The sequence below is a fragment of the Pleurodeles waltl genome, chromosome 3_1 (assembly GCF_031143425.1).
Source record: "Pleurodeles waltl isolate 20211129_DDA chromosome 3_1, aPleWal1.hap1.20221129, whole genome shotgun sequence".
Taxonomy (NCBI): Eukaryota; Metazoa; Chordata; class Amphibia; order Caudata; family Salamandridae; genus Pleurodeles; species Pleurodeles waltl.
This window is the reverse complement of record NC_090440.1, coordinates 364,939,006-364,966,468: the sequence shown is the minus strand read 5'-3', so window position 1 is coordinate 364,966,468 and position 27,463 is coordinate 364,939,006. Positions and strand designations below refer to the sequence as shown.

Genomic DNA, 27,463 nt, shown 5'->3' with positions numbered 1-27,463 from the left:
CGAAAGGCCCCAGACAAAGAAACTGCTGGGCCCAGTGAGTCTGTTGTGTCAAGCCCACAGCATATGGCGAACTTAGCTGCTTCCCTCCTGTCAGCAATTGCATAGTAGAGTAAAGCTCGGGCCTCTCCGAGACCAAAGGCAGAACCTGAGTAACAAAGCCCCTGAACTAGGAGTATCATCAGCCCAAAAGGCATGGAGTGTTCACCGACCGCAGTGCAAGTCTAGCTAAAGAAAACATCTTCTTGCCTAAGGTATCCAGCATCTTGGATTTTCTGTACGGTGGAGTGGTAGGGAATACACCTGGACTGAGTTTTTAACTGGAGGCTTGGGGTGGGGTGTTGGGCGAGAAAGTTTGGTTCCCCTGGGGCGGCATAATGGTGGCGGGCAAATGTCCTATTCACAGGAGCCCCTGTGCAGGGCTTGGACTAGGCCCCAAGTAGGATGCCTGTAAGGGCTTCACTGAAAGGGAAAAGCAATTCAGAAGGGGTGACTCCCGGCTGATGCACCTCTGTCCAGACATTCATCTTGACAGTCATAGAGAGAGGTTGAAGATCCAGGACCTCAACCACCCTCCTCACCACCACCGCTAATGAGGCTCCCTCTTCTGTAGCCGCAGTAGGAGGACAGACCATGCTAGTATCCAGTGAGGTTTCCAGTCCACTGGAATCCGCCATATCCTCACACCAGTTGTCCTCATTGGGGTCTAGTGGCTGGCATTCATAATAGTTCAGAGGCCCCTCTCAATTTTCCCCAGGTCCTAGTCCATAGGAATAGGGCTCAGGCCTGGATGGAACACCTCCAGTCAGCGCAGGAGTCCGTGTCGGATGACACCCAACCAGTTCAGTGTCAGTCGTGGATTAGAATGGGGGCAGTGCCGGAAACATTACCAGTTGGACCTGCCCTGGAAAAGGCTTGAGGTGGCTTGACTGGTGTTGGTCCAGATCTGTTCATGGATCCAAAGAGCCCGAAGGGCACAGGGGGTCAACAAACAGGTGAAAAAACATTACAGGCCCCTCCCACCTCACAAAGCGTGAGGGCGCGCCATAAGAGAAAGGCCATCCAAATATGAGGTGCATTGCCTCATAAAACTTTCAGAGTTGGGTGGGCATCTTTCCAGCTCCAGGAAACTCGGGGAGGCGTGAAGACGGCAAACATGTAGGCACAACCACAGATCAACGCCCTGAAGTTCCCTTGCCTCGTCGGATGACTTTAACAGACTGGGTAAAGTCGAAGACCTCAAGAACTTTATTTTTCTTCTTTTTGTGGAATTCACCCAAAAGTCCGGGCGACTGAGTGCAATGAAGATTGATGGCCCGGCGAATGATCCCAGGACCTTTCACTCAAATGGGGTTGAGACAGCTGCAGCTTCGCACTTCGAGCAGGGAGGAACTTGAGGGATCGTTACCTCAAGGCCTTGGGGTGCATGGCATGACAATCGACACAAGTCTTGGCATCATGGTCACACTCAAGACACCAGAGGCAGATGAGGTGTGGGTCCATGACAGACATTTGCCAGGAACAGGTTTAGAGCCAGCCTTCCTCATTATCATCCCTGCCACACAAGGAGATAATGTCTCAAAAAAGCTTTGACAAAAAGTAGAAAAAGGTGACTTAAAAAGTGACTGGGGTTAGCTCTCCACTGGAACTGCACTAGCTGGCGCAGAAATTAAAGAAACTGTGTCAGCTTGCTGGGGTGGTGCCTGTATGGGCACTGCACACATCACTTCCAGTGCAGACGATGTCTCGTGGAGCCAAATGACGCCACCTACTGCCGCAGAGGGTTACTGCTCACGAAAAAATGATGCCTAGGGATAATTCTAAAGTAAACTATCTTCAACTAGAAGTCTCAATCAGATACATGTTGACTCCTGAGTAGAGTGTAAGACCATTATCCCAAGAGGCATCCTTTTTGCAGTTTTAATCATACCAGGAACACTAAAAATAAAGGGATGCTTAGGTGTTGCAAGGCATTTTTATTGCCTAGTCCACCTCAGAAAAATATCCAAAGCCCTCCCTGGAATATGGTCCAGTCCATCCTGGTTTTTAGGGACGCGGAACAAACCTGATGATGAAGCACGACACCAATGGAGTGGACACCAATGGAATGTGTGAGAGTATACAAAATAAACAAAGATTGTCGGGACTGTGAAGATTCAGCTTAACATATTGTAGAAAAAATGTATTCCTCTTAGAGCAGTCATTGCCCCTGCAGTGGCCTGGGTACTCCTTGGAATTTTCAAATGGGTTGGGTTCCCTAAGGGGGTAATCTCTAATAGAAGAATTAATTTGATGTCTGCCTGTCTGCAAGTCATATGTGATGAGTGCGGTGTGACTTACAAGTTCACCACACCTACCATTCCCAAGAAAATGGTCTGATTGAAAGGTTCAATAAATACATGTGTAGGAAAGTGCCCCTGTTTTCATAGTTCCCCCTCCCCCCCCACACACACACACACTTTTTTGCCTGGTTTCTGGCATAATTTTGACCAAAGGTACAATGGGTTCCTGCTAAATAGATCCTTAGTGCCAGACCTCTTTCCCTAAAACTGCACAGTTTTTCCCAATTGGCAAAATCTTTAGTTGCCACTGCAAGTCCCTAGAAAAAGGTACCCCTGGTACCTAGGGCCTGGGGTACTAAAGGAAGGCCACTGAGGGCTGCAGCACAGTTTGTGCCACCCTCCAGGACCCTCTCAACTAAGTGCACCCAGTGCTGCCTTTGCAGACTGCATGTCTTGGTGCAGATCCAAAATGAAAACACGACATGGCACACAGCCTGCATGCCCTGCGAGTCCAGTTGCACTACATTTAATATATGTAAGTCACCCCTTTGGCAGGCCTTCCAGCCCTAAAGGCAGGGTGCATCATATTACATGTGAGGACATACCTGTATGAGAAGATATGCCCCTGCTAGGTCTCAGGTCACTCTCACACACAGTAAGTGAACAGGGAAGCCATTTTAAGTACATGTGCTGGACATTGGTCATTATGACTTCCTCAGAAACATGACGGATTCGCTGAAGATAGGGATGTTTTGTATAAAACATCTCATATTAATAAACTATCACAAAATCCAGTGATGTATTCATTAATACATGCACTCAGAGGGCAGCTTAGAGATGCTCCCTGAAAAACCTACCAACTCCTAATGTGGGCACTGACTGATCAAAACCAGTACAGCCACTTTAAACAAAGTTCTGGACCCCTAGAGTGAGAACCAGTGCTCTTGAGGGCTCAGAACAAAGGCCTGCTCTGGGTGGAGGTGTGACCTCTCCCAGGCAGGATGGACATTCCAGGGCAAGGAGCTTCAAAGCTCCCTTACGGCCTTTGAAATGCAACCCAAGCAACTCCAAATGGTGGCAGAACTGGCGGGAAAATTAAGTTAATCAATAGGAGTGCCCACTTCATGCCAGTCCCACCCCTAAGAATGACGAGCTGAAGTGGACACTACTTTTTAAATTACTCCTTCTTTCATGGAAAGACTTAGGCCAATAGGGTTAGAGCTATGGCATCTCCCAAAGGAAGTGGTCACAGAAAGGGTGTAGTCACCCTAAAGGTGAGTAGCCCATTGACTGCCACCTGGCACTCTCTGTGACGCCCCTAAATTCAGTCTTTAGGTGGCACAGCTGAACCCTAGAATCAGGTTCCTGCACCTAAGAAGAACTGGCCCGTCACCTACAGAGAATACTTAAGACACCCATTGACTTGGCCCCACCCCTACTGGCCTGTCTGCAACCTTTAAAGAAACCTACACCCAGAAGATCCTGCAGCCCAGCGTCCTCCAAAGCATTGGGAGGACTGTCTGCCTTCGAAAAAGACCAAGAACTCCTGTGGACAGCGAACCTGTCCAGAAGAAACCATCTTTGAAGAAGAAGAAACCTGCCTGAGGACCTGCGAAACCTGATGCCCCTGGCCCGAGTCCAAATGGCCCACCTATCCAGTAAAGGTTCCCCGGAGCTTCCGACCAAGAGTCCATCGTGGGCTGACCCTTGCCAGACTCCCCAGCGATGCTTGCAGCCTAAATCTGAGGGATCCCCCCCAAACGTAACTTGCTCTGTGAGCTGATTCCGATGTCTTATAACAACCCTGCACCTTGAGCCCGTAGGCCTTGTGGAGCTGAACTGACAGTGTCCCTACGACCACTGGCATCTCAACTCACTTGGGCAGCTGTGGGTTGACCCCTCCTGGCCAGAGCCTGCAGCCCGTTTCTGGAAGCCATCTTCTCCACTGAAATGTATTGGGCGCCTGATGCTGTGTTGGCACTCTGCACCAGGCTGCCACTTAGGGTGTAAGTTTGGTGCTGCCTTAAGGCCCTCCTTGTACTTACCTAAACTCCAGGAGATCGACCTCTGACCTCACTTTACTCACATGTGAGCAGTGCAGCAGCGGATACCCTCTTGACACACTGCACCTGGCTGCCCCTGTGCTGCTGACAGTGTAAGTTTGGTGCTAACTTGTGGCCCTCCGGATGCTTATCTTAAACCCCAGAGACCAACCTCTGCCACCGCTGGTACTTACCTGTGAGCAGTGTGTCAACTTCTCCCCACAGCCTCCATTAACTAACATTGGGCACCACCTCAACTTCAACATCTGCACCTAGCCGCCCCGTGTAGATGGGGGGAATCTTGGATACCAACCAGAACCTTGCCTGTTACTAGTCTAAACTGCTGGAGACTGGGACCATAAGTTGTGCACTCACCTGCAAAGCTACATCTTTGCTTCCCTCCATATGTTAACATTGAAGGCTCTGAAAATCACATTGTCGAAGTATTTTTACTGCTTACCTTATAAAAAAAACTTTTGGTCCAAAGCATATATAAAAGCAACTGTTATATTTCTAATTTGGTCTTGGTGATTTATTCTTTGTGTGTGTGTCTCATTTATTGCCTCTGTGAGAACAAAAATGCTTAACAACTCCTTGATAAGCCTAGCTGCTTGCCCACACTACCACAAACAGAGCACTAGACCTATCTATTTATGCCTCTTCAGATCTTTGGGGATTCCCTGGACCCTCTGCACAGCATATTTCAATTAGTACATCATATCTAGGAGCCAGCGTCCTCCACCATGTAAAGCATGATCATGGGGTTACCTGAGAAACTCAAGAGGAGATGGGGTGTCCTTCTTTTATGCCTACTATTTGCATACAGGTAGTCCCCTCCAAAAGGAGTTGGCTTTAGTCCCTTTGAGCCACTTTTTGGACACCTGTAATGATAATTGTATTTTGACCACTGACTCCACGTTGCACTTAACCTAGCAGCACACCATCACATTTGTGACCACCAGCTTCATTTGGCTATTGACTTTATTTTAGCATTAGCCACTGCCACGTTAAAAGCTCCAAGTATTTTTCCATGACCAAGTTATGCGATGTGTTTTTTGCTCACAAGGGCTTAGGCAGACAGGGGTGTGCTAGGATGATGTTTATGGTACGGCAGGGAACAGTTTTGTTTCGAGAGAGGGTACCTTGGGATTTTGGCCAATTCCAACATGTTTCTTTCAAAATTTACCTGAAGTATCCAGCATTTCTGAAAAAGAAGGAGCAAGGGTTTTTTTCTAGAAATTTCCTCTCTGGCTTGTTGAAGGTATATAAGAGACCCAGGATTGACGGTGGGGAGATTCAGAGACTTCAGTCAGGATTGAGACGTCAATGCCTGACATCCCGTGAGGGAGGATCTCTCCTCTTCAACAGACAATCTTAGAGTCTACGGCTTGAAGCTACTGAGATAAAGATGAAGGAGAAACTGTGCCCCATGGTGATGAATTTTTACCAATTATTTGCTTTGCACTGTCTATGTACATATAAATATAGGTATCTGTATCTTTGCATGTATATGGGCTGTTTATAGATTGAAGATTCTTTGGACATGTTTTTATTTATTATTGTTCTGCACATTTTAAACGTGCACTTTCGGTTGTACTGACCTTTCTTCACAAGCCTTTTAGAGTGATTAAATAAATGTCTTCTTTAGGCTAAGAGGTGCATTGCAGAGATTCTTTTCAGTGTGTATGTATTTCAGCTCGGCCAGCAGTAAATCAAAACACCCCACAAGCTTGGATAGAGAGGGCTAGGTGAGATCCTTCAAGGAACCAATGCAGACATAGTGGATTATGTGCTTGGCGTTGACCCAAGGGGGGCTGAGTACCTGAAGGCGGCAAACAAAATTCTGGAGGAAAGCCAGGAGCTTGTGACGTACTGGTATGACCATAAGTCCTCCATGGTTGAGTAACATCCAGGCCAGTTGGTGTGGCACCATGGGAACAGCATGGCTAGTGGACAGGGCCATACCACATCACAGAAAAACGGGGGAAGTCACCTACCTTGTGGACTTGGATACAACAGAAGCCTTCAAAGGGTCATCCATGTGATTAGGCTCAAGTTGCATCTTAAGAGGGAAACTGTCACCATGCTGATGGAGACAGTTGGAGGAGAGAAATAAGAAAGTGAAACCTTTTCCTGACCTCTTGTCCTCTAATGCCGAGGGTGAAAGTGTATAAGGAGTAGTGTTCTCCTCTACCTTGACAGAATAGCAAGAGAGGGACTGCTATCAGTTACTAAGGCAGTTTGCTGGGCTGTTCTTTGACCCCCAGGTCTGATTACATGGTGGACCCATGACATGGACACCAATGACAGTTTACCTGACAAGAGCAAAATATACAGGTTGTCTGTATCAAAAGCTGATTAGCTCATAGATGAGCTGGGGGTTGTGGGCAGCCAAATATCTGAGTAACTCTGACCTGATATCGAGTTACTGAAAGATAACCCTTCCCCACAGGAGCCAAGGCGAGGTCTGCTTTTTCTACACCTGAAACCCCTTTCAATTCAATGCAATGTCTTTTAGGTTGAAAAATGCACCAGCACTTTCCAGAGGTTGGTGAATAGAGCGCTTTCAGGTCTGGAGAGTTTCAGTGCAGTTTATCTTGATGACATCGCTGTATTTAGCTCCACCTGGGACGCTCATCTGGTACAACTCAAGGAAGTGCTTCAGGCCTTGCAGCAAGCAGGCCTGACTATCTAAGTAAGTAGGTGTCAGATAGGGCAAGGCTCTGTTGTATACTTGGGCAACCAGGTTGGTAGAGGCCATGCACAAACTCTCCAGCCCAAGATCCTAAGACCCAGACCCATGTCAGAGCCTTTCTTGGGCTGACTAAATACTACAAGAGATTTTTAAAGGGTTATCGTATCATAGTGGCACCACTAACTAAACGGACCTCCAAGGAAACAGCTTAGAAAAAAGTTATCTAGACTGAGTATTGTCAGAAAGCTTTTGGCACCTTGAAGAAAGCTCTGTGCTCAGCACCTGCCCTGAAGGCACCTGATTTCATTAAGGTATCCCTTTTTCAGACAGATGCCTCTGAAGATGGGATTCTGGCAGTGTTGCCTTAAGTCAAACATTTGGGCCAGGATCAGCCAAATGTTTTTATTAGCAGATGACTCCTTCCCAGACAGCAGCACTGAAGTGCCATTGAGAGGAAAGCCTTTGCTTTGGTCTCTCAATAAGCTAGGACCCTAACTGTTTGGTACTCACTTCAAAGTGCAAACTGACCACAGAGCTGTATTTGACATGTTCTGATAGTAAACACGCAAAACTGTAATTTGTATTGTGGAAGGGCGTGGTCGTCCAATTAGAAGGCACAGAGTTACATGTCGACCCCTTAGATGTGCTAACACTGTAGTGGAGTGACCAAAGTTTGTCATCCAAGGTATCACACATTTTGTTACATTCAGCCCAGCTTGATTTCAATTCAAAATGAATGCAACAAGTTGTAGTGTACAACTTTAGCAAAGCTGCCTTTACTTCCCTGTGCCCATACTGTTTGCACAGTGGGTCCAGTCATGAAGACAGCGTTCAGCCCTCCAGGAGCTTATGTGCTAAGTTCTCCCAGGAAAGGATACAATGGGGGCCGTCTCTGGCAGAAAGTGTCACCTCCCTCATGCAAGAAGTCACACAAGTGTTAGCCCAAAAGGAGAGCTTCAAAGAAGAAGCTGTCACTGAAGGGTAAATGGGTAACACAACATAAAGGAGAGGGACTGCTCCACTGTTTGGGCAGAGAGACTCGCACTAGGGAAAGGAGAAGGGAAATCAGTTGCCCAACTGGTTTTCCATGAGCATGTAGCCACACCTCTGGGTTGGGTTTGGGGGGTCCATACGAAGGGGGAAAAGGTCCTGCCATATTGGAAGTGGGCAGAAAGATGCCCCCTGGGATGCCCATAATTCCAAACTGTGCAGAAAGGTGTCAAAAGGTGGAAGGGAAGCTGGTAGCTCACTGGCTACCAACCACATCCTGCCCTGAAGGTATTTACTAAGCATAAGGAAGGCATCCTGACCTCAGATCGCCACTGAACTGAATGAAGGACTGAGGATGGAGCCATCAAAGAGGCTGCATCATCATGGACTGCACCAGTTGCACTTGGTGACTAGCAATAAAGAGGGACTATGCATGCAGTGCCCTGCTCAAAAGGAAGTTGCCTCCAGAGCCCAGCCTAAGCCAAGAGTCACCAAGGGCCTTCTGTTCGCAGCACAGGGACACAACAGCTGAAGAATCCTGTAGGGGTTAGGTAATAACCAAAGTCTTCAACCTGCCGCTGTGCAGCACCACGGATAAGAAATCTCAGCACAAAGTTGATCTTGAATTCACTGAGCCCGGGCGGGTCATTGGAATGCAGCTGGCACCCCCAGAAGATAAGTTATCGACCCACAGAGGACTGGCCTGGGACCACAATACTGGGTGACTGGTAGTTCAGTGGTTACTAGACTTCTGCCTTCACCCAGAGGAATTCAAGGGACATCAAACCTGTGACCAGGACCATGTCACTTAATTTGTGGACCTAGGAGTAGTTGCAGCTAGACGACATTACATCCACAGCAATTTAGAGGATCTTCAGCATCCTTTATCCTTTGCAGCAGGACTACTTCTATAGGAAATCCCTGCAAAGGGTAAAAGTGCCTGGAACTGACTGAAGACTGCCTCACCTGCTGGGGTAACTCTTTCTGAGGACCTTGCTGGTCCCCCCGACTTGCTTCCTACTGGAGTTGGTCACCTAAAGTGATTCCAAGTAACCGCATTGCAACTAGCCCAACATTTTTGGCAAAAGAAGTTTCAGAGTGTCAAATGTAATGAATTTGCCATTGCTTGTCAGCAGTTGAGTGAAATGCTTTGATTGACTATACCTTGTCAATTCTATACCTCCAAAACCCTCCAGCGGATCTTTTTCATTGCAATGTCTAACAATACAAAGAAATATGGTCTATTTTTATACATTGGTGTCAATATTCTTGAGTGTCTTGTTGATTTACTTCTTCACTTGTTTTGGTGCTGTTAAATGCTTTACAGTTGTTCATTTGCATAATCTTTGCTACTCTGAGCCACAGCTATCTGGGGTCCTAAAGGGGTTGGTGAGTTTATTACATGGTGAGGTCACACAATGACACCATATAATACATCCCATTTCCTCACAATAATCATCTTGAGGGAACAACGCAAGACGTGTAAAGCTAAATAACCGACTTCTGGACCATCATTTCATATTGACTGCCATTTGGTCCACCTTACGTAGGATACTATATATCTTCTTTGACATAAAAAGCATACAAGCTTTGAACCTGTTAAATTATAAACAGTAAAGAATTGAAGAATGGTGCATGTCGTGAGTGGTAACTTCATCACAAAATAGTGTTCTAAATATGTAATCAACTTGACTTTTCAGAGGAGAATTTAATGCACATCTTTATTTATGCAAAAAAAAAACAAAAAAAAACTTGTGCACAAAAAAGAGAAACAAAAACTTACCATCTTGCCAATCATCATAACATAAGGTCCTGCCTGTTGATTAACGGCCAGAAAATCCAACAATCGCACATACCAGAATATTATATTAAGACAATAGGTTAGCCTTCCAGCAGTCAGAATGGAGTTGGCATCCATGTAACTTTCAGATGTCTCATTAGAAGGGCTCTCCGAAAAGCTACTACCGCCTCCAAATCTCAATCCCATGCCCACAAAAAAAGTAAAAATGGCAATTGTATCAGTGATGTTAAAATAATCGCTGAACCACACTTTAATCTTCTGGTTAATTTTCCCAGCTTCAGACATGAAGATCTACAAAACAGAAACAAGCTGAGGTCATTTAAATGTACATAAATTACACATACTCGCGCCATATACCCATCCATTCTTCTATCTCTCTGCCACACAGCAGTGAAAATAAATGGAGCCTAAAATATGTGATACGGAACAAGCCCAATAAACACAAATTCACAAATGTATTACTTCATTGCAGTTATTACCAAAATAAGCTGGCTTGAGAAAACGCAGATTAATGGATCAGAGATTCTGTTCTAGAGTCCCTCAAAGAAAAAAAAAAAAGAAAAAACGGGCCATATGCAAAAGGCATAGGAGGGGATAGTGCAAGTTGTACAAGATAAGGGTACTTAAATTGTCTGGGTCAATCTGTTCTTTCTCTGCCCACAGATAACATACCAGTTGTTTTATAAAATGCAATTCAAGATCTCCAGCATTTCACCACAAGGTAGGGAAGCCACAGGCATTGTCTGTAATGGCATGCAGTGATGTCCCTTGAAAGTGAGGAGGCAACATCTTCATATATATTCTCATGGCACTCAACTACGGAAAGCTGATATTAAGTTGAATGTCCTCTTAGGATCATAGCACACTGAACACAAGTGGACTCTGGTGTGATTCCCAATACTGTAATGAGTCATTTGTCACCAGGTTTACCTGGAACCAAGTGTCTTTCTCCGGATTACATTTGATAGAATCTCACACCATTGTAGAATGGATGAATCAAAATAGATGTGGTCCTGTATATGACCATAAACCTGGATCCACCGTCACCTGAGCAACCACTGCAGGGAGCTCATGTGTAGGCATGCGTAGTGAATTTGAGCAACTTATGACCCCATCAGGCTGAAGAGCTGCAGAACTGCTCACCTAGGCTGGCTCACTGTAGATCCTTGCCGTCTCCTGAATGGGGATTGAGCATTCTTGCAGAGGAAAGGCCCACTAGTCCTTCCCAGAATGCAAATTACTATGAAGTATTTGTGGAGTTTAATAATCAGTCATTCAGGAATGGGTACTTATTAGGGATGCTGGGTTTGCGCAGGCAAGCTAGTGCATCACTTTTGTAGCGGACAAAAGCAGACCTGAAACCTGGAAATGCAAGTTCCCCACTACAAAGCAAAGATAGTGTCTGTGCGGAGGGGATACTAGAGTATGACTAGATGAAACTGAAGGGTAGATCGGATGTTTGAATTGTAATAATTTTCTATTTTAATTTTCTTCTGAACTTGTTGAGGAATTTAAAGTTGAGACCTCTTCCCTTTCTAGGAAATAAAAATCACCTGGATTAGTACCCATGCCATAGTCAAGATGGGGGATTACATTCAAATACTACCTTGGTCAAAGATACCTCTTTCTGCAATACACTTACATTGTGTTAGGGCAGGGTGTGCTTCATCACCAGTGGCAGGGAATGACTAGAGAATGGCAAATGAAGGATCTAACTGTCTGAGGTAAAACGTTGTCCTTATGAAAGGAAGACAGTCACTTGGACCCTTTCTGGCGGTGCAGGACAAAGGAGTCAAACAGGCTTGGAAGAGTCAGGTCATGGAAGAGGAGAAAGAAAAAGCTGAAAGATATCCACCTCTACTCAAGTCTGTCCTTAGTGAGACAGACAAACAACTGCTGCATTTATTACAGCTGGTGGCTGCAACTTCAGAATTTTCTGATTTGGGAAGGGGGGCTACTCTGAAGGGGAGGATAATCCAAAAGTACAAGCAACAGGCGGATCTGCTTCACATACTCAAAGAAAGCATCCACATTATCTCCAAAGGGAAGGAATCAGTTAAGCAGCAGGACCAACAACTGCGAGTGAATAACTCAAACAGAAGGTTACCCTCATTCAAGTGGTCATTCTAAGTGCCACATCTGAACTCATGGAATGGGATATTAAGTTCACCATATCTATAGACTGAGTCAATTCCACCACAACCATTCCAAAAAGGATTTGCACATGAGGTTTAGCAGACTGGCTATGGCCGGTATTGCTATTTTCCACAAAGTTTACGAATATCATAAAAGGAGGTGCAACACAAAGACATTTTAAGGCAGATTTGCTGCCTGGATGATTTAAACTGTCACAAAATGGCAACCTTGGGAATGCAATCATATGAAACTATTTCTGTACGGACATGAGCAGTAATGAGGTTTAAACAAGTGAAAACAACATATATATGTTTGAATTTAGGAACAGCTGATAGACATATTTTAAATTTAACTTTTGTGGCTGTATCATGGAATATGATGGATGTGCATTGGTGACCAGTTTGAACAAAAGTTATACAAGAGTCACAAAACAGAGGACAACCAAGAAATATGTTATAGTGTGAGCACTGTTTATTTTAAAGGGAGACAGATCATAAAGAGGTATAATGGGAAATTGAATAATAAATAGTTTCTCAATTTGTACATTCCTTTGTAAGAATTGCACACTGAAGTTGAATGTGTTTAGATTAATTTGAACACAGAGTAATTATACTGGTTTTTAGTTTATTTGCGCTTTTTGTAAATATATTTTAGCAGAAGAAGATGCATACACTACAAACTACATTGTATGTTAATAAATGTTAATAAATATGTGAGCACACATTAACCATAGGTTTCTTGGAGCTAAAGGTAACACAAGGGTGGTATTGAAACCAGTTATAGGGGGAATGTTTGTTTGAAAAGCTACTTTTTTAATTTTATTTTTTAAAACAAAAGTATATCTGATTCTTGACAAATGTGAGCAGGTGAGGAGTTCCAAGCGGTCGAAGCCTTCACTGCAAAATTGTGCTATCCGGTTCTGTTTTTCCTAAATCTGGGCATGCTTAAAATGCTAGAGTGAGCTGTCCTCTGACGGCTTAACAGCATGTATCTTTCTTTTTTTGTCAGCCGCAAAAGGTGTGCCAAGTTATTCATAGTTTTAAATCCAACGCAGCAAGTTTTGCAAAGGGTATGCTGAGCCAGTGCAGTTTTTGGGTATGCTGAGCAGGTAATGGGATGGCATGTGTTTGTCTACATGTTGGCTATAACAATAGTTCTTTAGGAATTAATCATTCTTTGGAAATTAATAAAATGCCAAGAAAATGAGCGAACACAACCTAATATTTGGATTAATAATCAGGCAAATTATAAATATGCTGCAATGCAAACAGTTTGTGGAGTGATAGCACCCAAAGGGAAAAGGGCAAAATAATCACTGACCACAGTAAGAATTGTTTTCTACAGGGTTCATTGTTTTACAACTTTTATGAAGCACTGACACGTACCCTAGTGCTACTTGGGAACACTGAAAAAAATTTACAGGAAGTTCACAAGGTGTAGAGAAGTAAAAGCTGATTGAGTCTAAACCAAATTGGAGGTATAAAACTTGTACCCAGCATTAGTTTGCTGCTCCGTTTGCCTATGGAAGAGCGTGTATGTGCTGTTGCTGCTAGGGTTAATGTATAAAGTAAAGTGTCTGGAGCCCGCCCATTACTTATATTTGCTGGCTTGACTGTCATCCTTTTTAGGTACCTCCTAATTGCCCTCCATACACATCCTTATATTTTCCTGGAGCATGGGCCAAGAACTAATTGATTTCATTTGATTAGTGCACTTTCACTGCTCGCACTGTGATTCAGGGCACTTTTCTTTTCAAACCATCATTTCCACTTCCATGCTACACCTTTGAGTTGCATTTAACTTCCATCCTACAGCTTTGTTTGTTGTTGCTTTAATTTGTTTTGGAATTTGGCACTTCTTTTACAGCATCAAACAAATGGCACAGAGTATTAAAGCACTCCGTACAACTGCATGTGTCTGTAGGCCTTACCTCTTCTCTGTGCACACGGAGTATGTATCTGCTTAAAGCGTACACTAATATGAAACAGGACCCCCATAGTCTTTCCAAACAAGCAGTCCAGTCACATGCTTCAGACCAGGCTGCCACTAAGCAATAAACATTTTGGGCACATCTGTACATTTTCAAACACAAACTAGGTGGCTATTTAAAGTGCCTCGATTTTTGAGCAGCCCTGCAGTTAATAAATTTCTCCTTAACACCTTTGTATAAATCGTCGTATGTATTCCAACGAATGCACTCTCATGCGCCCTACAGTCACACGTAATTAGGTGCAAAAGATGTGGCCTAGTGGCCACAGCTACATTTCACTCCCATCCACCCCACTCTGCCTCAGTCTACCCCATTCTACTTCACCCCAATCTACTGTACTCCAATCTACCACACTCCACTCCAATCTACTGCACTCCATTGAAACCCACACCAACCTCCTCCCCAGTCTACCTCTCTCCACTCTACCACCAGCATACCCCACTCGAATATAACCCATTCCACTCTGCCTCACTCTACCCCATACTACTCCACACCAATCTACCCCACTCCACTCCAATCCAATCCGCCCCAATCTACTCGACTCCAATCCACCCCAATCTACTCCACTCCAATCCACCCCAATCTACTCCACCCCAATCCTCCACACCCCAATCCTCCACACTCCAATCTAGCCTTGCCTACCCAATTCCACTCCCATCTAACCCACTCCGATTTAGCCGACCCCAATCTACCACACTCCAATCTAATCCAATCCACCCCAATCCCATTCCTGCCCACCCCACTCCAGTATATCAAACTCCAATCTAGCCCACCCCACCCCAAACTAACCCATTCCAATCTAATCTAATCTATCCCACTCCAATCTAATCCAATCCATCCCAAAATACCCCGCTCTACCCCACTTCACAACAGTCTACCCCACTCCAATCTACTAAACTCCAATGTAGCCCACCCCACCCCAAAATACCCCACTCCAATCGAATCTAATCTACCCCCACTCCATTGCAATCTACCCTAATCTGCCCCACTCCATTGCAATCTACCCTAATCTACCCCATTCCACTTCAGTCCAATCTAACCCAATCCACTCACAACTACTCTACTTCACTCCCATCTATCCCACTACACTCCCATCTACCCCACTCTGCCGCATTCCAATCCACCCCAGTTCAAATCTACTCTACTCCTACTACATTCTACCTCACCGTACTGCAATCTACACCACTCCAACCTACCCCACTAACCTCTACCTAACACCACCCAATCTAAGCCAATACACCCCAATCCAATCTACCCTACTCCAATCTACCACATCTACCCTACTTACATCTACCACCATCTACCTCAAATTACCCTACTCCAACCCAATATATATCCCTGCCAATCTACACCACTCCACCACAATTATCCTAATGCACTCCACTGCAGTCTAACCTAATCTACGCCACTCCAGCCTACACCACTCCAATCTACCCCACTTCACTCCAATCTACTCCAATCTGCCCCACTCCAAATCTACCGCGATCTAGTCCAAATCTACCCCAACCTACCTCTCTCCAATTCACCCCAATCTACCATACCCCAATCTACAAAACTTCACCCCACCCCATTAACATTTAGCCATACTGAACAGCAGCCACACTGGTGTACAACATGGCTAAAACACATTGCCAAAGCCAATAGCTCTCCCATAGACGATAACTAGTGGTTTGCCAATGCTTGTTATACACTGGCCCTTTGTTTTCTGACAAGAAGATTCAAGCATGTCTATCTAGTTGGTGGCTACATTCAGCCATGCCAAAGCGGCCTACCTTCATCACAATGCAACACGGGCATTGTGTCTAAAGCTTTAAGTCATGTAACAGTTGTTCTCTCGACCGAAGAATAATCATTAACTTACTTAATTTGAAAAGACTAAACAACCTTAAAATGTCGCTCACAACATTTTAAGCTAATCGATTCCAAACTACGGCCCTCATTACAAACCTGGCGGTCCAAGGCCGCCAGGGCTGTTCTGGAGGAAGCACCGCCAACAGGCTGGCGGTGCTTCCCAGGGCATTACGACCGCGGTGGAAGCGCCGTGGTCGCACCGCCGGGGCCGACGGTTTCCAGACACAATGGCCCCAGCGGTTGTAATCCGCCAGGGCAGCGCCGCCCAGGGGATTACGAGTCCCCCTACCGCCAGCCTTTTCCTGGCGGTTTGAACCGCCAGGAAAAGGCTGGTGGTACAGGGAGTCGCGGGGCCCCCTGACAGGGCCCGTGCAGCTTTTCACTGTCTGCTATGCAGACAGTGAAAAGCGCGACAGGTGCAACTGCACCCATCGCACGGCCGCAACACCGCCGGCTCCATTTGGAGCCGGCTCCTGTGTTGCGGCCCAGCGGGGATCTCCAAATGGCCACGGTGGGGGTGTGGCTGCATTGGCGGCAGCCCGGCGGTCCGATCTTGGCAGGTGGCTGAAGTAATGAGGGCCTAAGTGTACAGTTGGGCTCCAGAGTATCCAAGTGTTTTCTGAGCACGACAAAGCACCAGATATTAATGGGCAGGGAGGACATAACAGGGGCAAGTTTGCCAATTAATTTGATAGGAATAACAAAAATGAAAAATACTTTCACTTCTACCTAAAAGCAGTCAGTATTCTCTGTTTTGGGAGCAAAAGTGAGGTCTCATAAAATGAGAACTGTGTTAGTACATTTCAAAATAAGTTACTAGAACTTTTTTGAAGTTTTATTTATAACTGCATAACTCTGTCCAACAGCATTAGAGCATCTTACATTAGCACTATATTACAATACATAAGGTCAGACTCGCTTTTTTGGTATTTTTTTTAGGTATGGGGAAATTAAGTGATCTACACAGGATGTTGAGCCAGAAGGAACCTGGTTCTCTATTTCCAAAGTCGGCAGCTCTGTCCTTCAGTTCATAAGTCCTCAATATAAACTGGATAATTTGGAACTTATCAGCCTACATGTTCTCTTAATGTAAACCATGTATTTAGTGAGCAGTTTAAAATACAAATATCTGAAAGCAAGTTACTTATTAACATACCTCTCGAAATTTTTCAACAGCTGATGTAAAGATGTAAGAAATAACAATCCATTCGTGAACCGAGGGCACGTTCTCCATTTTCACGAGAACCACAAATGTGTAAAGCATCAGAAATCCCAGGTATGCCAACTAGAGAAGAGGGGACAAAGAAAGGTTATGACTTGCTTATTTTTGAGGTATAAATACAAGGTTTCAGTGCAAATAAAGTTAGTTTAAAAGCTGAAGAAATCAAATACCCCAACTACTATTATCTGTGCGGGCACACATTTGTAACCCTAAATAGTTTTGAGCTTGGACTGCTAAAATACCAAACTGTAGTGATAATTTCTCAATAAAATGACTTGGAAACAAAATAATATATACAACTAAAGACATTAACAATCAAATAACTTAATGTCTAACAATAAAGGATATTAACAATTAGACACAAACGGAGAGTCTAATCACAATCGTGGCCTGACCTAAGCACCAAAGGCCCGCAACCTGCTCTGTGAGGAACTGCCCTTCTGTTTATAAATCCTCACAATCTCCCCTCTACTTCCGACCCCATCAAGCCGCAAGTGAGGCAGAGATCTCCTGGAAGCAGCAGGCTAACTCATTCTAGCATTACATTTATTGTTTTATGTAAGTGTTTAGCTACACTATTGGGTAGATGGCGGATTAAAGCTACCAATTTTTTGAACATTAAAGTACTGCTCTCGCAACATTTTTACAACTGTTGTTTGTAAATGTATCCTAAAGCATGACTTTTGTGCATTCTGCAATGCTTTTTACTGACATGGTAAGAGGAAGAACACCACTGGCCTTATGATTACTTGAGAAAATGCTTTATCAGAGCCGGGCTGAGACTGCCTAAGCAGTATTAAATGCATATTTAGAAAGAATCCTTAAACATTTTTTCCTAAAACTCATTTATAAACTGCATAGGAGGAAATGTCAACTTCCACTTCACACTCTTATTTCTAAACTGTTGGAAACGGCCCTTTCTGCAGGGTTATCCCCAAACCTTTTTGTCTTCCTCCTCCTGTTTTTCTGACCCTCTTTTTGTTGGCTTAGGACTCTGGGGCACTTTACCATTACCAATCAGTGCTAAAGTGCATGCAACGTGGTATGATGGGCTTCCACCTGTTTGGCATATCCTGTAAGTCCTTTCTAAAGTGGTATACCATACACCCAGGGTCTGTAAAGTAAATGCCGCTGATGGGCCTGCAGCGCAACATGCAGGACTCCCTGACCGCGAGCGCTCCCGGACGAAGAAACCTAATACCGAAGGACACCCCTGCATCTGTTGCCCCTGAGGCCTGGAGAAAAGGACCAAAGCTGTAGACTTGGGGTGTTACGTCCCCAAGCACCCCAAGTCTACAACTTACCTGCTTGTTGTCCCCAACTAGCTTCCTAGCCAGAGACTGCAGCCTGTTTGTCATGAGGACCAAACCCCATTGAAAACAACCTGACGTCTTACTGCACCCGGCCATCCCAGTGCTGCCCAAAGTGACCTGGTGGTGTGATTCTGATCAGTGCCCAGTACTTACCTTAACTCTGAGATTGGCCTCTTGAGTCGTTGTTAACCCTGTACTTATTGAACATTGTTTTCCTCCATAAGTTAATACTGAAGAACTCTGAGAAATGCACTTTGTTTTTTAATATGAAAAGTATTTGTGTTTGAATTTGTACTTACCTGATTACAAAGTTCTTGAGTTTGAAACATACATAAAAAGAATTGGTATTTTTCTAAGTCGGTCTCAGACTTATCCTTGAGTTTGTGTCTCATTTATTACCTCTCTGAGCACAACAAATGCTTAGCACTACCCTCTGATAAGCCTAACTGCTCACCCTCACTACTGCAAATAGAGCATTAGTCCTATCTACTTTTCCCTCTACAAACCAATTGGAGATCCACTGGACTCTCTGCCCGGTATACTTTTTAGTGCACCATATAGAAAGCCAGATTCCTACAGTTATGCACAGTCTTTACTGCTCTAGCTGTAACCACGAGTTCCACTGAATCCAGGGTGGAGTTGATTGCGCCTTAAGATGGTAACTAACTTCCAGTGGGTGACTTAAACTGCACCCCTATTTGGGACTTCAATGATTCACTCCCTAAACAGCTGATATGAGGCAAAATGTCCCAAATGCCATAGTCAAATTATAGAACACAGAGACTTGGAAAACCTTATGTGTCTCCTGACTGAGGCAGGTCAATATGCTAAAAATAAATATCCCAAATAGGCTGTTATATTTGTTTAAGTCAGTTTTGTTCCTCAATCTTGTACGGAATGGGAAGATATGCAAACTATGATGATGTGTGTGTGGCAAGGCTGGGCAAAAAGTTTTGATGGCACTGATGGAAACGGGAAGAATTGAATGTCCAGATATACGAAGATTTTAGATTTCTACACAGACCACACAATTGGTACAAAGCAACCACAGATATGCTAGTAGAAAAACAAAAAGGAACAGAAGTACAAGTTACTTACATTTGGTAACAAAATATCTGGTAGAGACATTCTAGTTGCAGATTCCTTACCTTAGAATTTTCCACCAGGCGTCAGACTGGATCTGGAGAATTTTTGTTTGAGCAATACCCTTGCGCGTCTGCCGACTCTGCGGACATTGTTGGCATCGTAGTCACCGTGATGACGTCAGGAGAAGTACACAGGTGCCGCCTCAGCACAGTGACAGTTTATTTTAACGACTTTCCACGCCAAAACGCAGAGCTGCTAAGAACACTGAGATTGGGGTGCCACAGGTAAGGACTTGAAGGGGGAATCCCTGTCCCTAGAAATCAGTTCGCAAGCGGGAAGGATGGGTGGTTTGGAAAGGAATCTGCAACTAGAATATGTCCTTACCAGATATTTCGTTACCGAAGGTAAGTAACTTGTACATCTGATAGAGACTTCTAGTTGCAGATTTTTTTACCTTAGAATAGATACTCAAGCAATGCCATCCTCGGAGGTGGGCTGCGAACCAAGATCATACTAGAAAGTCCTGTAGAACCCAACGACCAAAGAGTCCGTCCCGACAGATCTGACTGTCCAGGCAGTAATGTTTAGCAAACGTGTGTAGGGATGCCCACGTAGCCGCCTGGCACATTTCCAGGACAGGAACTCCGCATGCTAACGCAGTGGAAGCAGCAGTTGCTCTGGTGGAATGAGCATGCAAGCCCTAAGGTGGTTGCTTCTTGATGCAAAGAAGTACCCATCGAGAGATGGTACGTTTCTGCACCGCCTTTTCTTTCTTTGCACCCACATACCCAACAAAAAGTTGATCCACACGGAAATCTTTAGTACGATTGAGATAGAACGCCAATGCTCTTTTTGGCTCCAGACGGTGGAATCGCTCCTCCTCAAGAGAAGGGTGTGGGGGTGGGGGGGGGTGTAAAAAGTAGGCAAGGTGATGGATTGGCCTACATGAAAAGACACAACAAGGTTGCGACGGAAGGAAGCCTTAGTGCACATCATCACTTTGTCATGTTGCACAGACAAGAATGGAGGCTTGGAAGAAAGAGCTTGAAGCTTATTCACTCTGAGAGCACAAGTGATGGCAACATGCTCAACAGCTCTGAACACCGTAATCTCCGTGCCCAGTCCGGAGCCACCAATATAACTTGAGCCCAGTTGTTCCTGATCTTCTTGAGAACTCTTGGCAGCGACAGCCGCCTTGGAAACTCCAATGCGCAAAACAGCTGACATTGCGCGTTCTCTGCGGAGGCGAACAGACCTAACCAAGACTCTCCCCACTGCTGAAAGAGACCTTGCGCCACCTCCGGATGGAGACGCCATTCATGATCGGCTATGGATCGACGGCTGAGTTTGTCCGCTCTTGAGTTCAGAGAGTCCGCCTGATGTTGAACCACCAGGGTAATGTCCTGATGTTCCAGCCATATCCAGAGGCGTAGTGCCTCCTGACATAGGGTCCAGGACCCTACCCCGCCCTGTTTGTTGCAGTACCACATGGCAGTAGTGTTGTCCGTGAACACTTGCACTACCTTCACTCAGAGAGGTAAGAAAAGCTTTCAATGCAAGCCTGATCACCCGGAGCTTCAGAAGATTGATATGGAGCCCAGACTCCGCCAGAGACAAGAGGCCTCTGATCTCCACCTCTCTCATGTGGCTGCCCAAACCCAGAAGTGACGCATCTGTCACTATGGATAGATCTGGCTGGGGAAGGGAGAGGGATCTACTGTGGACCCAATGCGGATTTAAAAGCCACCACTGCAGGTCTTATGCAGTCCCCTCTGAGATTTGGACCATGTCGGAGAGATTTCCCTGATGCTGCGGCCACTGGAACTTCAAGTCCCACTGCAGAGCCTGCATAAGCGATCTGGCAGGTGTTGCTAGCAGGATGCATGAGGCCTAGCAGCCTTAGAGTCATTCCCACCAAAACCCAAGACAGGGGTTGAAAGATCGGAATCATGGTCCGCATGTATTGGACTCGCTTTTTGGGAGGATAAGCCTGAAACTGCACAGTGCCCAGAACAGCTCAGATGAAAGGGAGCGTCCGAGAAGGAGTCAGGTGTGACTTTGGCACGTTGATAGTGAACCCCAGTGTGTGCAGGAGGCTTGCCGTAGTCTGAAGGTGGGAGACAACTTTCTGGGGTGAGTATACCTTCAACAGCCAGTCATCGAGGTAGGGGAAGACTCAAACCCCTAACCTGCGCAGATGAGCTGCAACCGCCGCCATCACTTTCGTCAACACCCGTGGGATGCTGGTAAGGCAGAAGGGGAGCAAGGTAAACTGATAGTGCTCGTGACCTATCATGAATCGCAGGTAACGTCTGTGGGCAGGCAGGATGGGAATGTGGAAATAAGTGTCCTGTAACTCCAAAGCTACCATCCAGTCTCTTGGGTCTAAGGCAGACATGACCTAAGCCAGGGTGAGCATTTTGAATTTCTCCTTCTTGAGGAAGTAATTGAGGTCCTGAAGTTCTAGGATAGGATGTAAGCCCTTGTCCTTTTTCGGCACCTGAAAGTAGAGGAAATAACAACCACAACCTACTTCTGGCACAGGGACCTTCTCTATGGCTCCCTTGGCCAAGAGAGCTGCAACATCCTGGCGGAGAAATGCCAGATGATCCTCTGGAAGATGGCTGACTGATGGAGGCATGGCTGGTGGGGCAAATTCGAAGGGGAGGGAACAGCCCTTTCGAACTATCTGCAAAACCCACCTGTCCTTAGTTATGGATTCCCAGTAGGGCAGGTGATGGTGAATCCTGCCGTCAACTGGATCGGAGTGAGGGGATGGACTAGGAGGGTTTGGAGGCTGTAGCGGGAGCAGGGGTGTACTGGGAAGACCTCTGGTTCCCTGTCCCATGCCCATGTGGGATTCCGCATCCCCGCCCAAGCAGCGGCTGAACAGCATGGGTGGCACAGTGGCTGGGTTAGGGATGCAACAGGGAGCCCCTTTCCTGACCACCAAAGGGGCGAAAGGCAGACTGTTGGGGGAGAGGGCCAGCGGAAAGGCCAAGGGCCCAAGCCGTAGCCCGGGAGACCTTCAACCTCTCCAAGTCAGAGTTCGCCCTTGTCTCCAAAGAGACGGGAACCATCAAAAGGCATATCCATAAGAGACTGTTGGACGTCCCCCCAAAAAACAGAAGTACGCAGCCAGGCGTGGCGTCTCAAAGTCACCGTCGTAGCAACCAATCTGCCCTGAGAGTCGGTCGTGTCCAGTCCACATCAGATCGTGACCTTTGCTGTATCTTTCCAAATGGTGACAGCTTGCGAGATAATATCACGGCCCTCCTCCAGTATCTGCGGCAGAACTTGCGCAACCATATCCCACAGAAAGTGGGTATAGCGGACGAAAAGGCATACGGTGTTCACAGACCGCAGCGGAAGACTATAGGAAGAAAACATCTTCCCAAATTGTTTCAGCCTTTTTGATTCCCTATCCGGGGTGCAGAAGGGAATGCACCTGAGGAAGAGGAAGCCTGGATGACAAGACTCTCAGGCCTTGGGTGTTGGGACAGGAATTTAGGGTCGTTCAGGACGGGCCGATGGCAGCGTGCAATAGTCCTGTTCACAGGAGCCCCTGTGTTGGGTTTGGACCCAGTACCCAAGAGGACTTCGGTGAGGGCTTCATTGAATGGCAGAGGGGGCTCAGATGTGAAAGCCCCTGGCTGAAGCACCTCTGTCAGGAGATTTGACCTGACCCAACCCGTACAGTAGGCAGCTGAAGGCCAAGGACCTCAGCCGTCCTACTGACCACCACAGAATAAGTCGCTCCGTCCGCCATAGCCACGGTAGGAGGAGACAGCATGCCAGCGTCTGGAGAAGTGTCCAGGCCACTGGCCTCACCCAACTCCTGTGCCTAGTCCAACGCAAGGTCATCCTGGTATTCAAAAGGGTCCAGAGACCCCTCTCACTCCTTCCCCAAATTCGTACCCATAAGGAAAGGGGTCCAAATCCGATCTGGGGTGAGCAGGCTCCATTGAAAAAAGAGGCAGCAGCAGCCGAGACCGTTCTGACTCAGAGTTGTTGGGATGAGGATCGGGTCAACATCGATAGTGGGCACCACCGACTTCGGGAGCGCCAACAAACGAACTGGCGACTGGGAAGGTCTCAGTGGTACGACTGGCGTCTGTGTGGATCCGCAAGCGGATCAAGAGGGGACCTCTGTTGCCGGAGCCGAAGCTGCTGGCGCAGAACACAAAGGCCCCGACTGAACCCCTTGGGCCTGAAGATGCCCTATCGGGGTTGGCCTGCCCAAAAATGAGGCGCATGGACTCATAAAACTCCTTTAATTGGGCAGGTGTGGCTCCGGCTCCCGGAAATTCATGGAAGCATAGAGCAGACCCAGAAGCTGGCTATGAAGACAGAGGCCTCGAGCGTCGATGCTCCTTACGCGTTGCATCAGCAGAGCAACGGGGGGAAGTCAAAGGGTGATGGGACCGCTTTGATGACTTCTTACCTGTGCCCGAAGACTTGGAGGACAAAGAATGTTGGTAGCTCCGCGAGCAGACTCGAGACTTTCCCCTCAAGCGAGAACGAGTCGAGCGCTGGACCTACATGAGCTTGAGGGACCGCTCTCTCAAGGCCTTCGGGTGCATGGCCTGGCACTCGGAGCACAACTTTGGGTCATGGTTGCACTCAAAGCACCACAAACAGACCCGATGCGGATCCGTCACCGACATCATGCGATGACAGCCCTCACATGACTTGAAACCAGTCTTCGGGGACATCTTGACGCATCAAAAACTCCCCCAAAATTCGACAAAATGGTAGAACTCTGTCAAAAGAGACCAGGGTAGATCTCGCCGGATAAGCGTGTGGCGCAGAAAGAAAAGAACTGACGTTAGTGCGCTGAGGCGGTGTCTATGTACTACTCCCGTCATTACGGCGACTACGACACCAACGATGCCCGAGGAGTAGACCAACACCACCTACCGACGTGCAAGGGTAGTATTCTAAGAAAAAAAATCTCCCGATCCAGTCTAACACCTGGGGGAAAATTCTAAGGTAAAGAATCTGCAACTAGAAGTCTGTATCAGATTAGCAGTTTGAGAAAAACTTACACCTTTCCACTCCTCCTTCCTCTCACCGTACACTTACAATTATACCACTGCTTTATTCTCAACTGCACTGAGTTATATCTGATCTCATGATCGTCCCTGCCAGGTAACTTTATATGCTGCATATCACCCTTCATAATCTTGCTTATCCCAGATGATGGCATCATAAGAAGGTTGGCTTTTCTCAGACTCTCCTGTACCCTAACATTCACACCTTCCTCAGACCTACTTCCACTTTAACCTTGCTTCAGGCAACTAGGCTGTCTTCAACAAATCTTGCTGTTCTCTTGCCCTTCCCCCTGTAAATCCAGAAACAATGTCATCCCCAGGACACTAAGGTATATTCTGATAGGCCACAACATGGACCCAAGTACATTAGCCAGTGTCACACCCCTGGCCACAACCAACTTCTTTCAGCGACCCAATTTCCATGGGGTGACATAGGCTGAACCATACTGGCCTCAGCCAAAACGTTAGCATCTGCCTGTAGGCAAACTGAACTCTATTATCTGACACTATCTTTACAGGGAAATTCTCTGTTGAAAACCAATCAGTTAGAAATGTGATCACAGTCTTATTGTCTCAAAACCCTTATGTTTGCTCATTTGGATCTCTGATGTACCAAGACAGATTTCTATGAATCAACAAAACATGAAACAAATTAAGAAGTTAATTTTAAACTTTTTTCCCCACATGTTTTCTGTACATCCTACTTCTACTATGGGTAGCCCTCTAATCCTTTGCTACCATCTACAAACATCATACAAATATGTAATCCAATCTATCCCAAGCTACCAGCACAGTTTCCACTGAATATTTATTTTCCAAGGCCACACCCAGAAGACATTATTGAACAAAATTTATTAATCTCTCCCTAGTAATCACTTGATCAGTTTTCTTCTTGACCTCCTGATCTTCCTTGCCAAGTGAGTAGTCTAGCACTCTGCTTCCTGGTAGGCTTAATCCTCAACTTTGGCACAAATGTACTCATAAGGTGCTTTGAACTGCGCTATCCATACAGTAAGTGGCTTCTACAGTGACTGGATAAATGGTGAGGGAGGGTTAAGTCAATGGATAGTGTTTGGATGAGGTACACCATAGAATGTAACTGAAGAAAATACCTACTGAAATGAAGGTGTGCGCTAGTTTAAAAGAAAAAGTTACTTAAGTAACAATGTTTGTGGTTGCTACACAATTTATTCACTGATTTCTCATTTTATGAATATTCGTGGAGTCCATTTAACCCCCTCGGCAACAACAGTTTCTTACGTGACTATTTTCTGCACTCAAAACGTGGAGCCACATATAGAAACTGCTTACTGAAACAATGTGCTAGAACAAAAGACAGCCTTGTGTAAAATAATCACAGAATTCTTCATTCAAGGTGCAGATTTTCCATAACAAAATCTCTGAGAACAAAGGAGATTCAGTTCGCATAGCGGGGTGGATGGGATGGTTGTTAAGTAATCTGCGGCTAGATCCTGTCTCTACCACATAATGTGTTACAGAAGGTAAGTAATGTGTTCATCTGTTAGAGACATCTAGCAGTTGATTCCTTACTTTAGAATCAGATACCGTAGTCCTACTAACCCCGGAGGGACTGCCAACTGAAACCTTTAAAAAAAGTCAAAGTATAACAGAAGTGGTCTAGAGCACAGGAAAAAGACCTGACAATAATAATAATTTAGGTGAGTAGTAACATACTCTACAACATAAGAAAATGTGGAAGGACCCACAGGCAACTAAAACCATATGACACTAAAATCATGGGAATAAGCTTATTCATGTTAGTATGTCAAATGTGCGTCAGGAGCGACCCAAAAATTCTGAAAGCCTCTAACCAGAAGAAAACCGATCTAGTACAAGAGAAATAGACTGTACATTCATAAGAATACCAATGAGTAATCACATAATTTTTACTAATAGAACTGAGTGAAGGACCACGGTAAGAAAAAGTAATAAAACCATTGAGATAACATCACCCAAGGATAAAGACCATCAAAAATCTCTCACTAGAACATAAGCGGTCTACAACAATTCAAAAAGACCGGACATTCATACTAATGTAGGTGAGTCATAACCTATTTCACAACGTAAAACTTGTGGAAGGAATCATGGGTAAGAAAGTCATACAACATTTTAAAAAACATAGAATAAAGAATATCCATGTTGGTATGACCAACAGGTGTAAGGTGCAAACTAAAATAATGAATATAAAACTACTCGCTCCCTTAAAGGGATCAGCACCCATGCACAAGCACCCCATAAGTACTGTGGAAAGGACCACATCAATGAAATCATAAAGACAAAGAAAACATGGGCAAAAAACACTAACCATGACCGTAGGACAGTACTCCCAAATAATATAGTGAATATAAATCTATTTGTTCTTATATTTAGACCCGAACTTCATGTTCTACATTGCTGGAACACAAAGCAGCATAACATACCATTGAGCAATACCTCTTGCCATGTAAAGGAATATCCTAAACAGACCTACTCTATAATAAACACGTAGAATGTCTAGCTCTTGTAGAGAAAACATAAAATTTTCCTCTGTAAAAAGAAGTTGAAGACAACAATAGCAACTATGTGGCATAGAAATAGACTTTTTCCTAGGAAAAGTACATCGAGATGATAAAAAAATATCTTCAAGATATTCCATATATATATATATATATATATATATATATACACACACACACACACACACCGACATAGGAGTACAATAAACACCTATGTTGTAACATACAAAATATTTATCTCCATTATTTTTATTAATTATATATAATAATAATAATACATAAAGGAAAAGCTGAATAAAATAGTAAGTATGAAAAATAAACTTAGGCAGTTCGGCAGAAACCAAGGTCAGGATGTGACTCATATGAATAAGACTCATCTACAGATGAATTAGAAAAGGTCTCAAATACATAAAAAATGAAATTTTACAAGATTCTGAAAATAAGAAGAATCAGTCTGATTTTGTGCATTCCGTCTTAGGACAACACTT

The 27,463-nt window shown here is 45.2% G+C and overlaps 1 protein-coding gene across 1 annotated transcript in view; it reads right to left on the bottom strand.

Annotated features, from left to right (window-relative positions):
* TRPM7 (transient receptor potential cation channel subfamily M member 7) overlaps window positions 1-27,463 on the bottom strand; it is a 1,269,618-nt gene that overhangs the window by 541,992 nt on the left and 700,163 nt on the right. The window contains exons 20-21 of the mRNA XM_069222535.1: window positions 16,941-17,069; window positions 9,790-10,098 (exon numbers count right to left, since the gene is read on the bottom strand). Coding sequence (XP_069078636.1) covers window positions 9,790-10,098; window positions 16,941-17,069 — 438 coding nt within the window. The remainder of the gene's footprint in view (window positions 1-9,789; window positions 10,099-16,940; window positions 17,070-27,463) is intronic.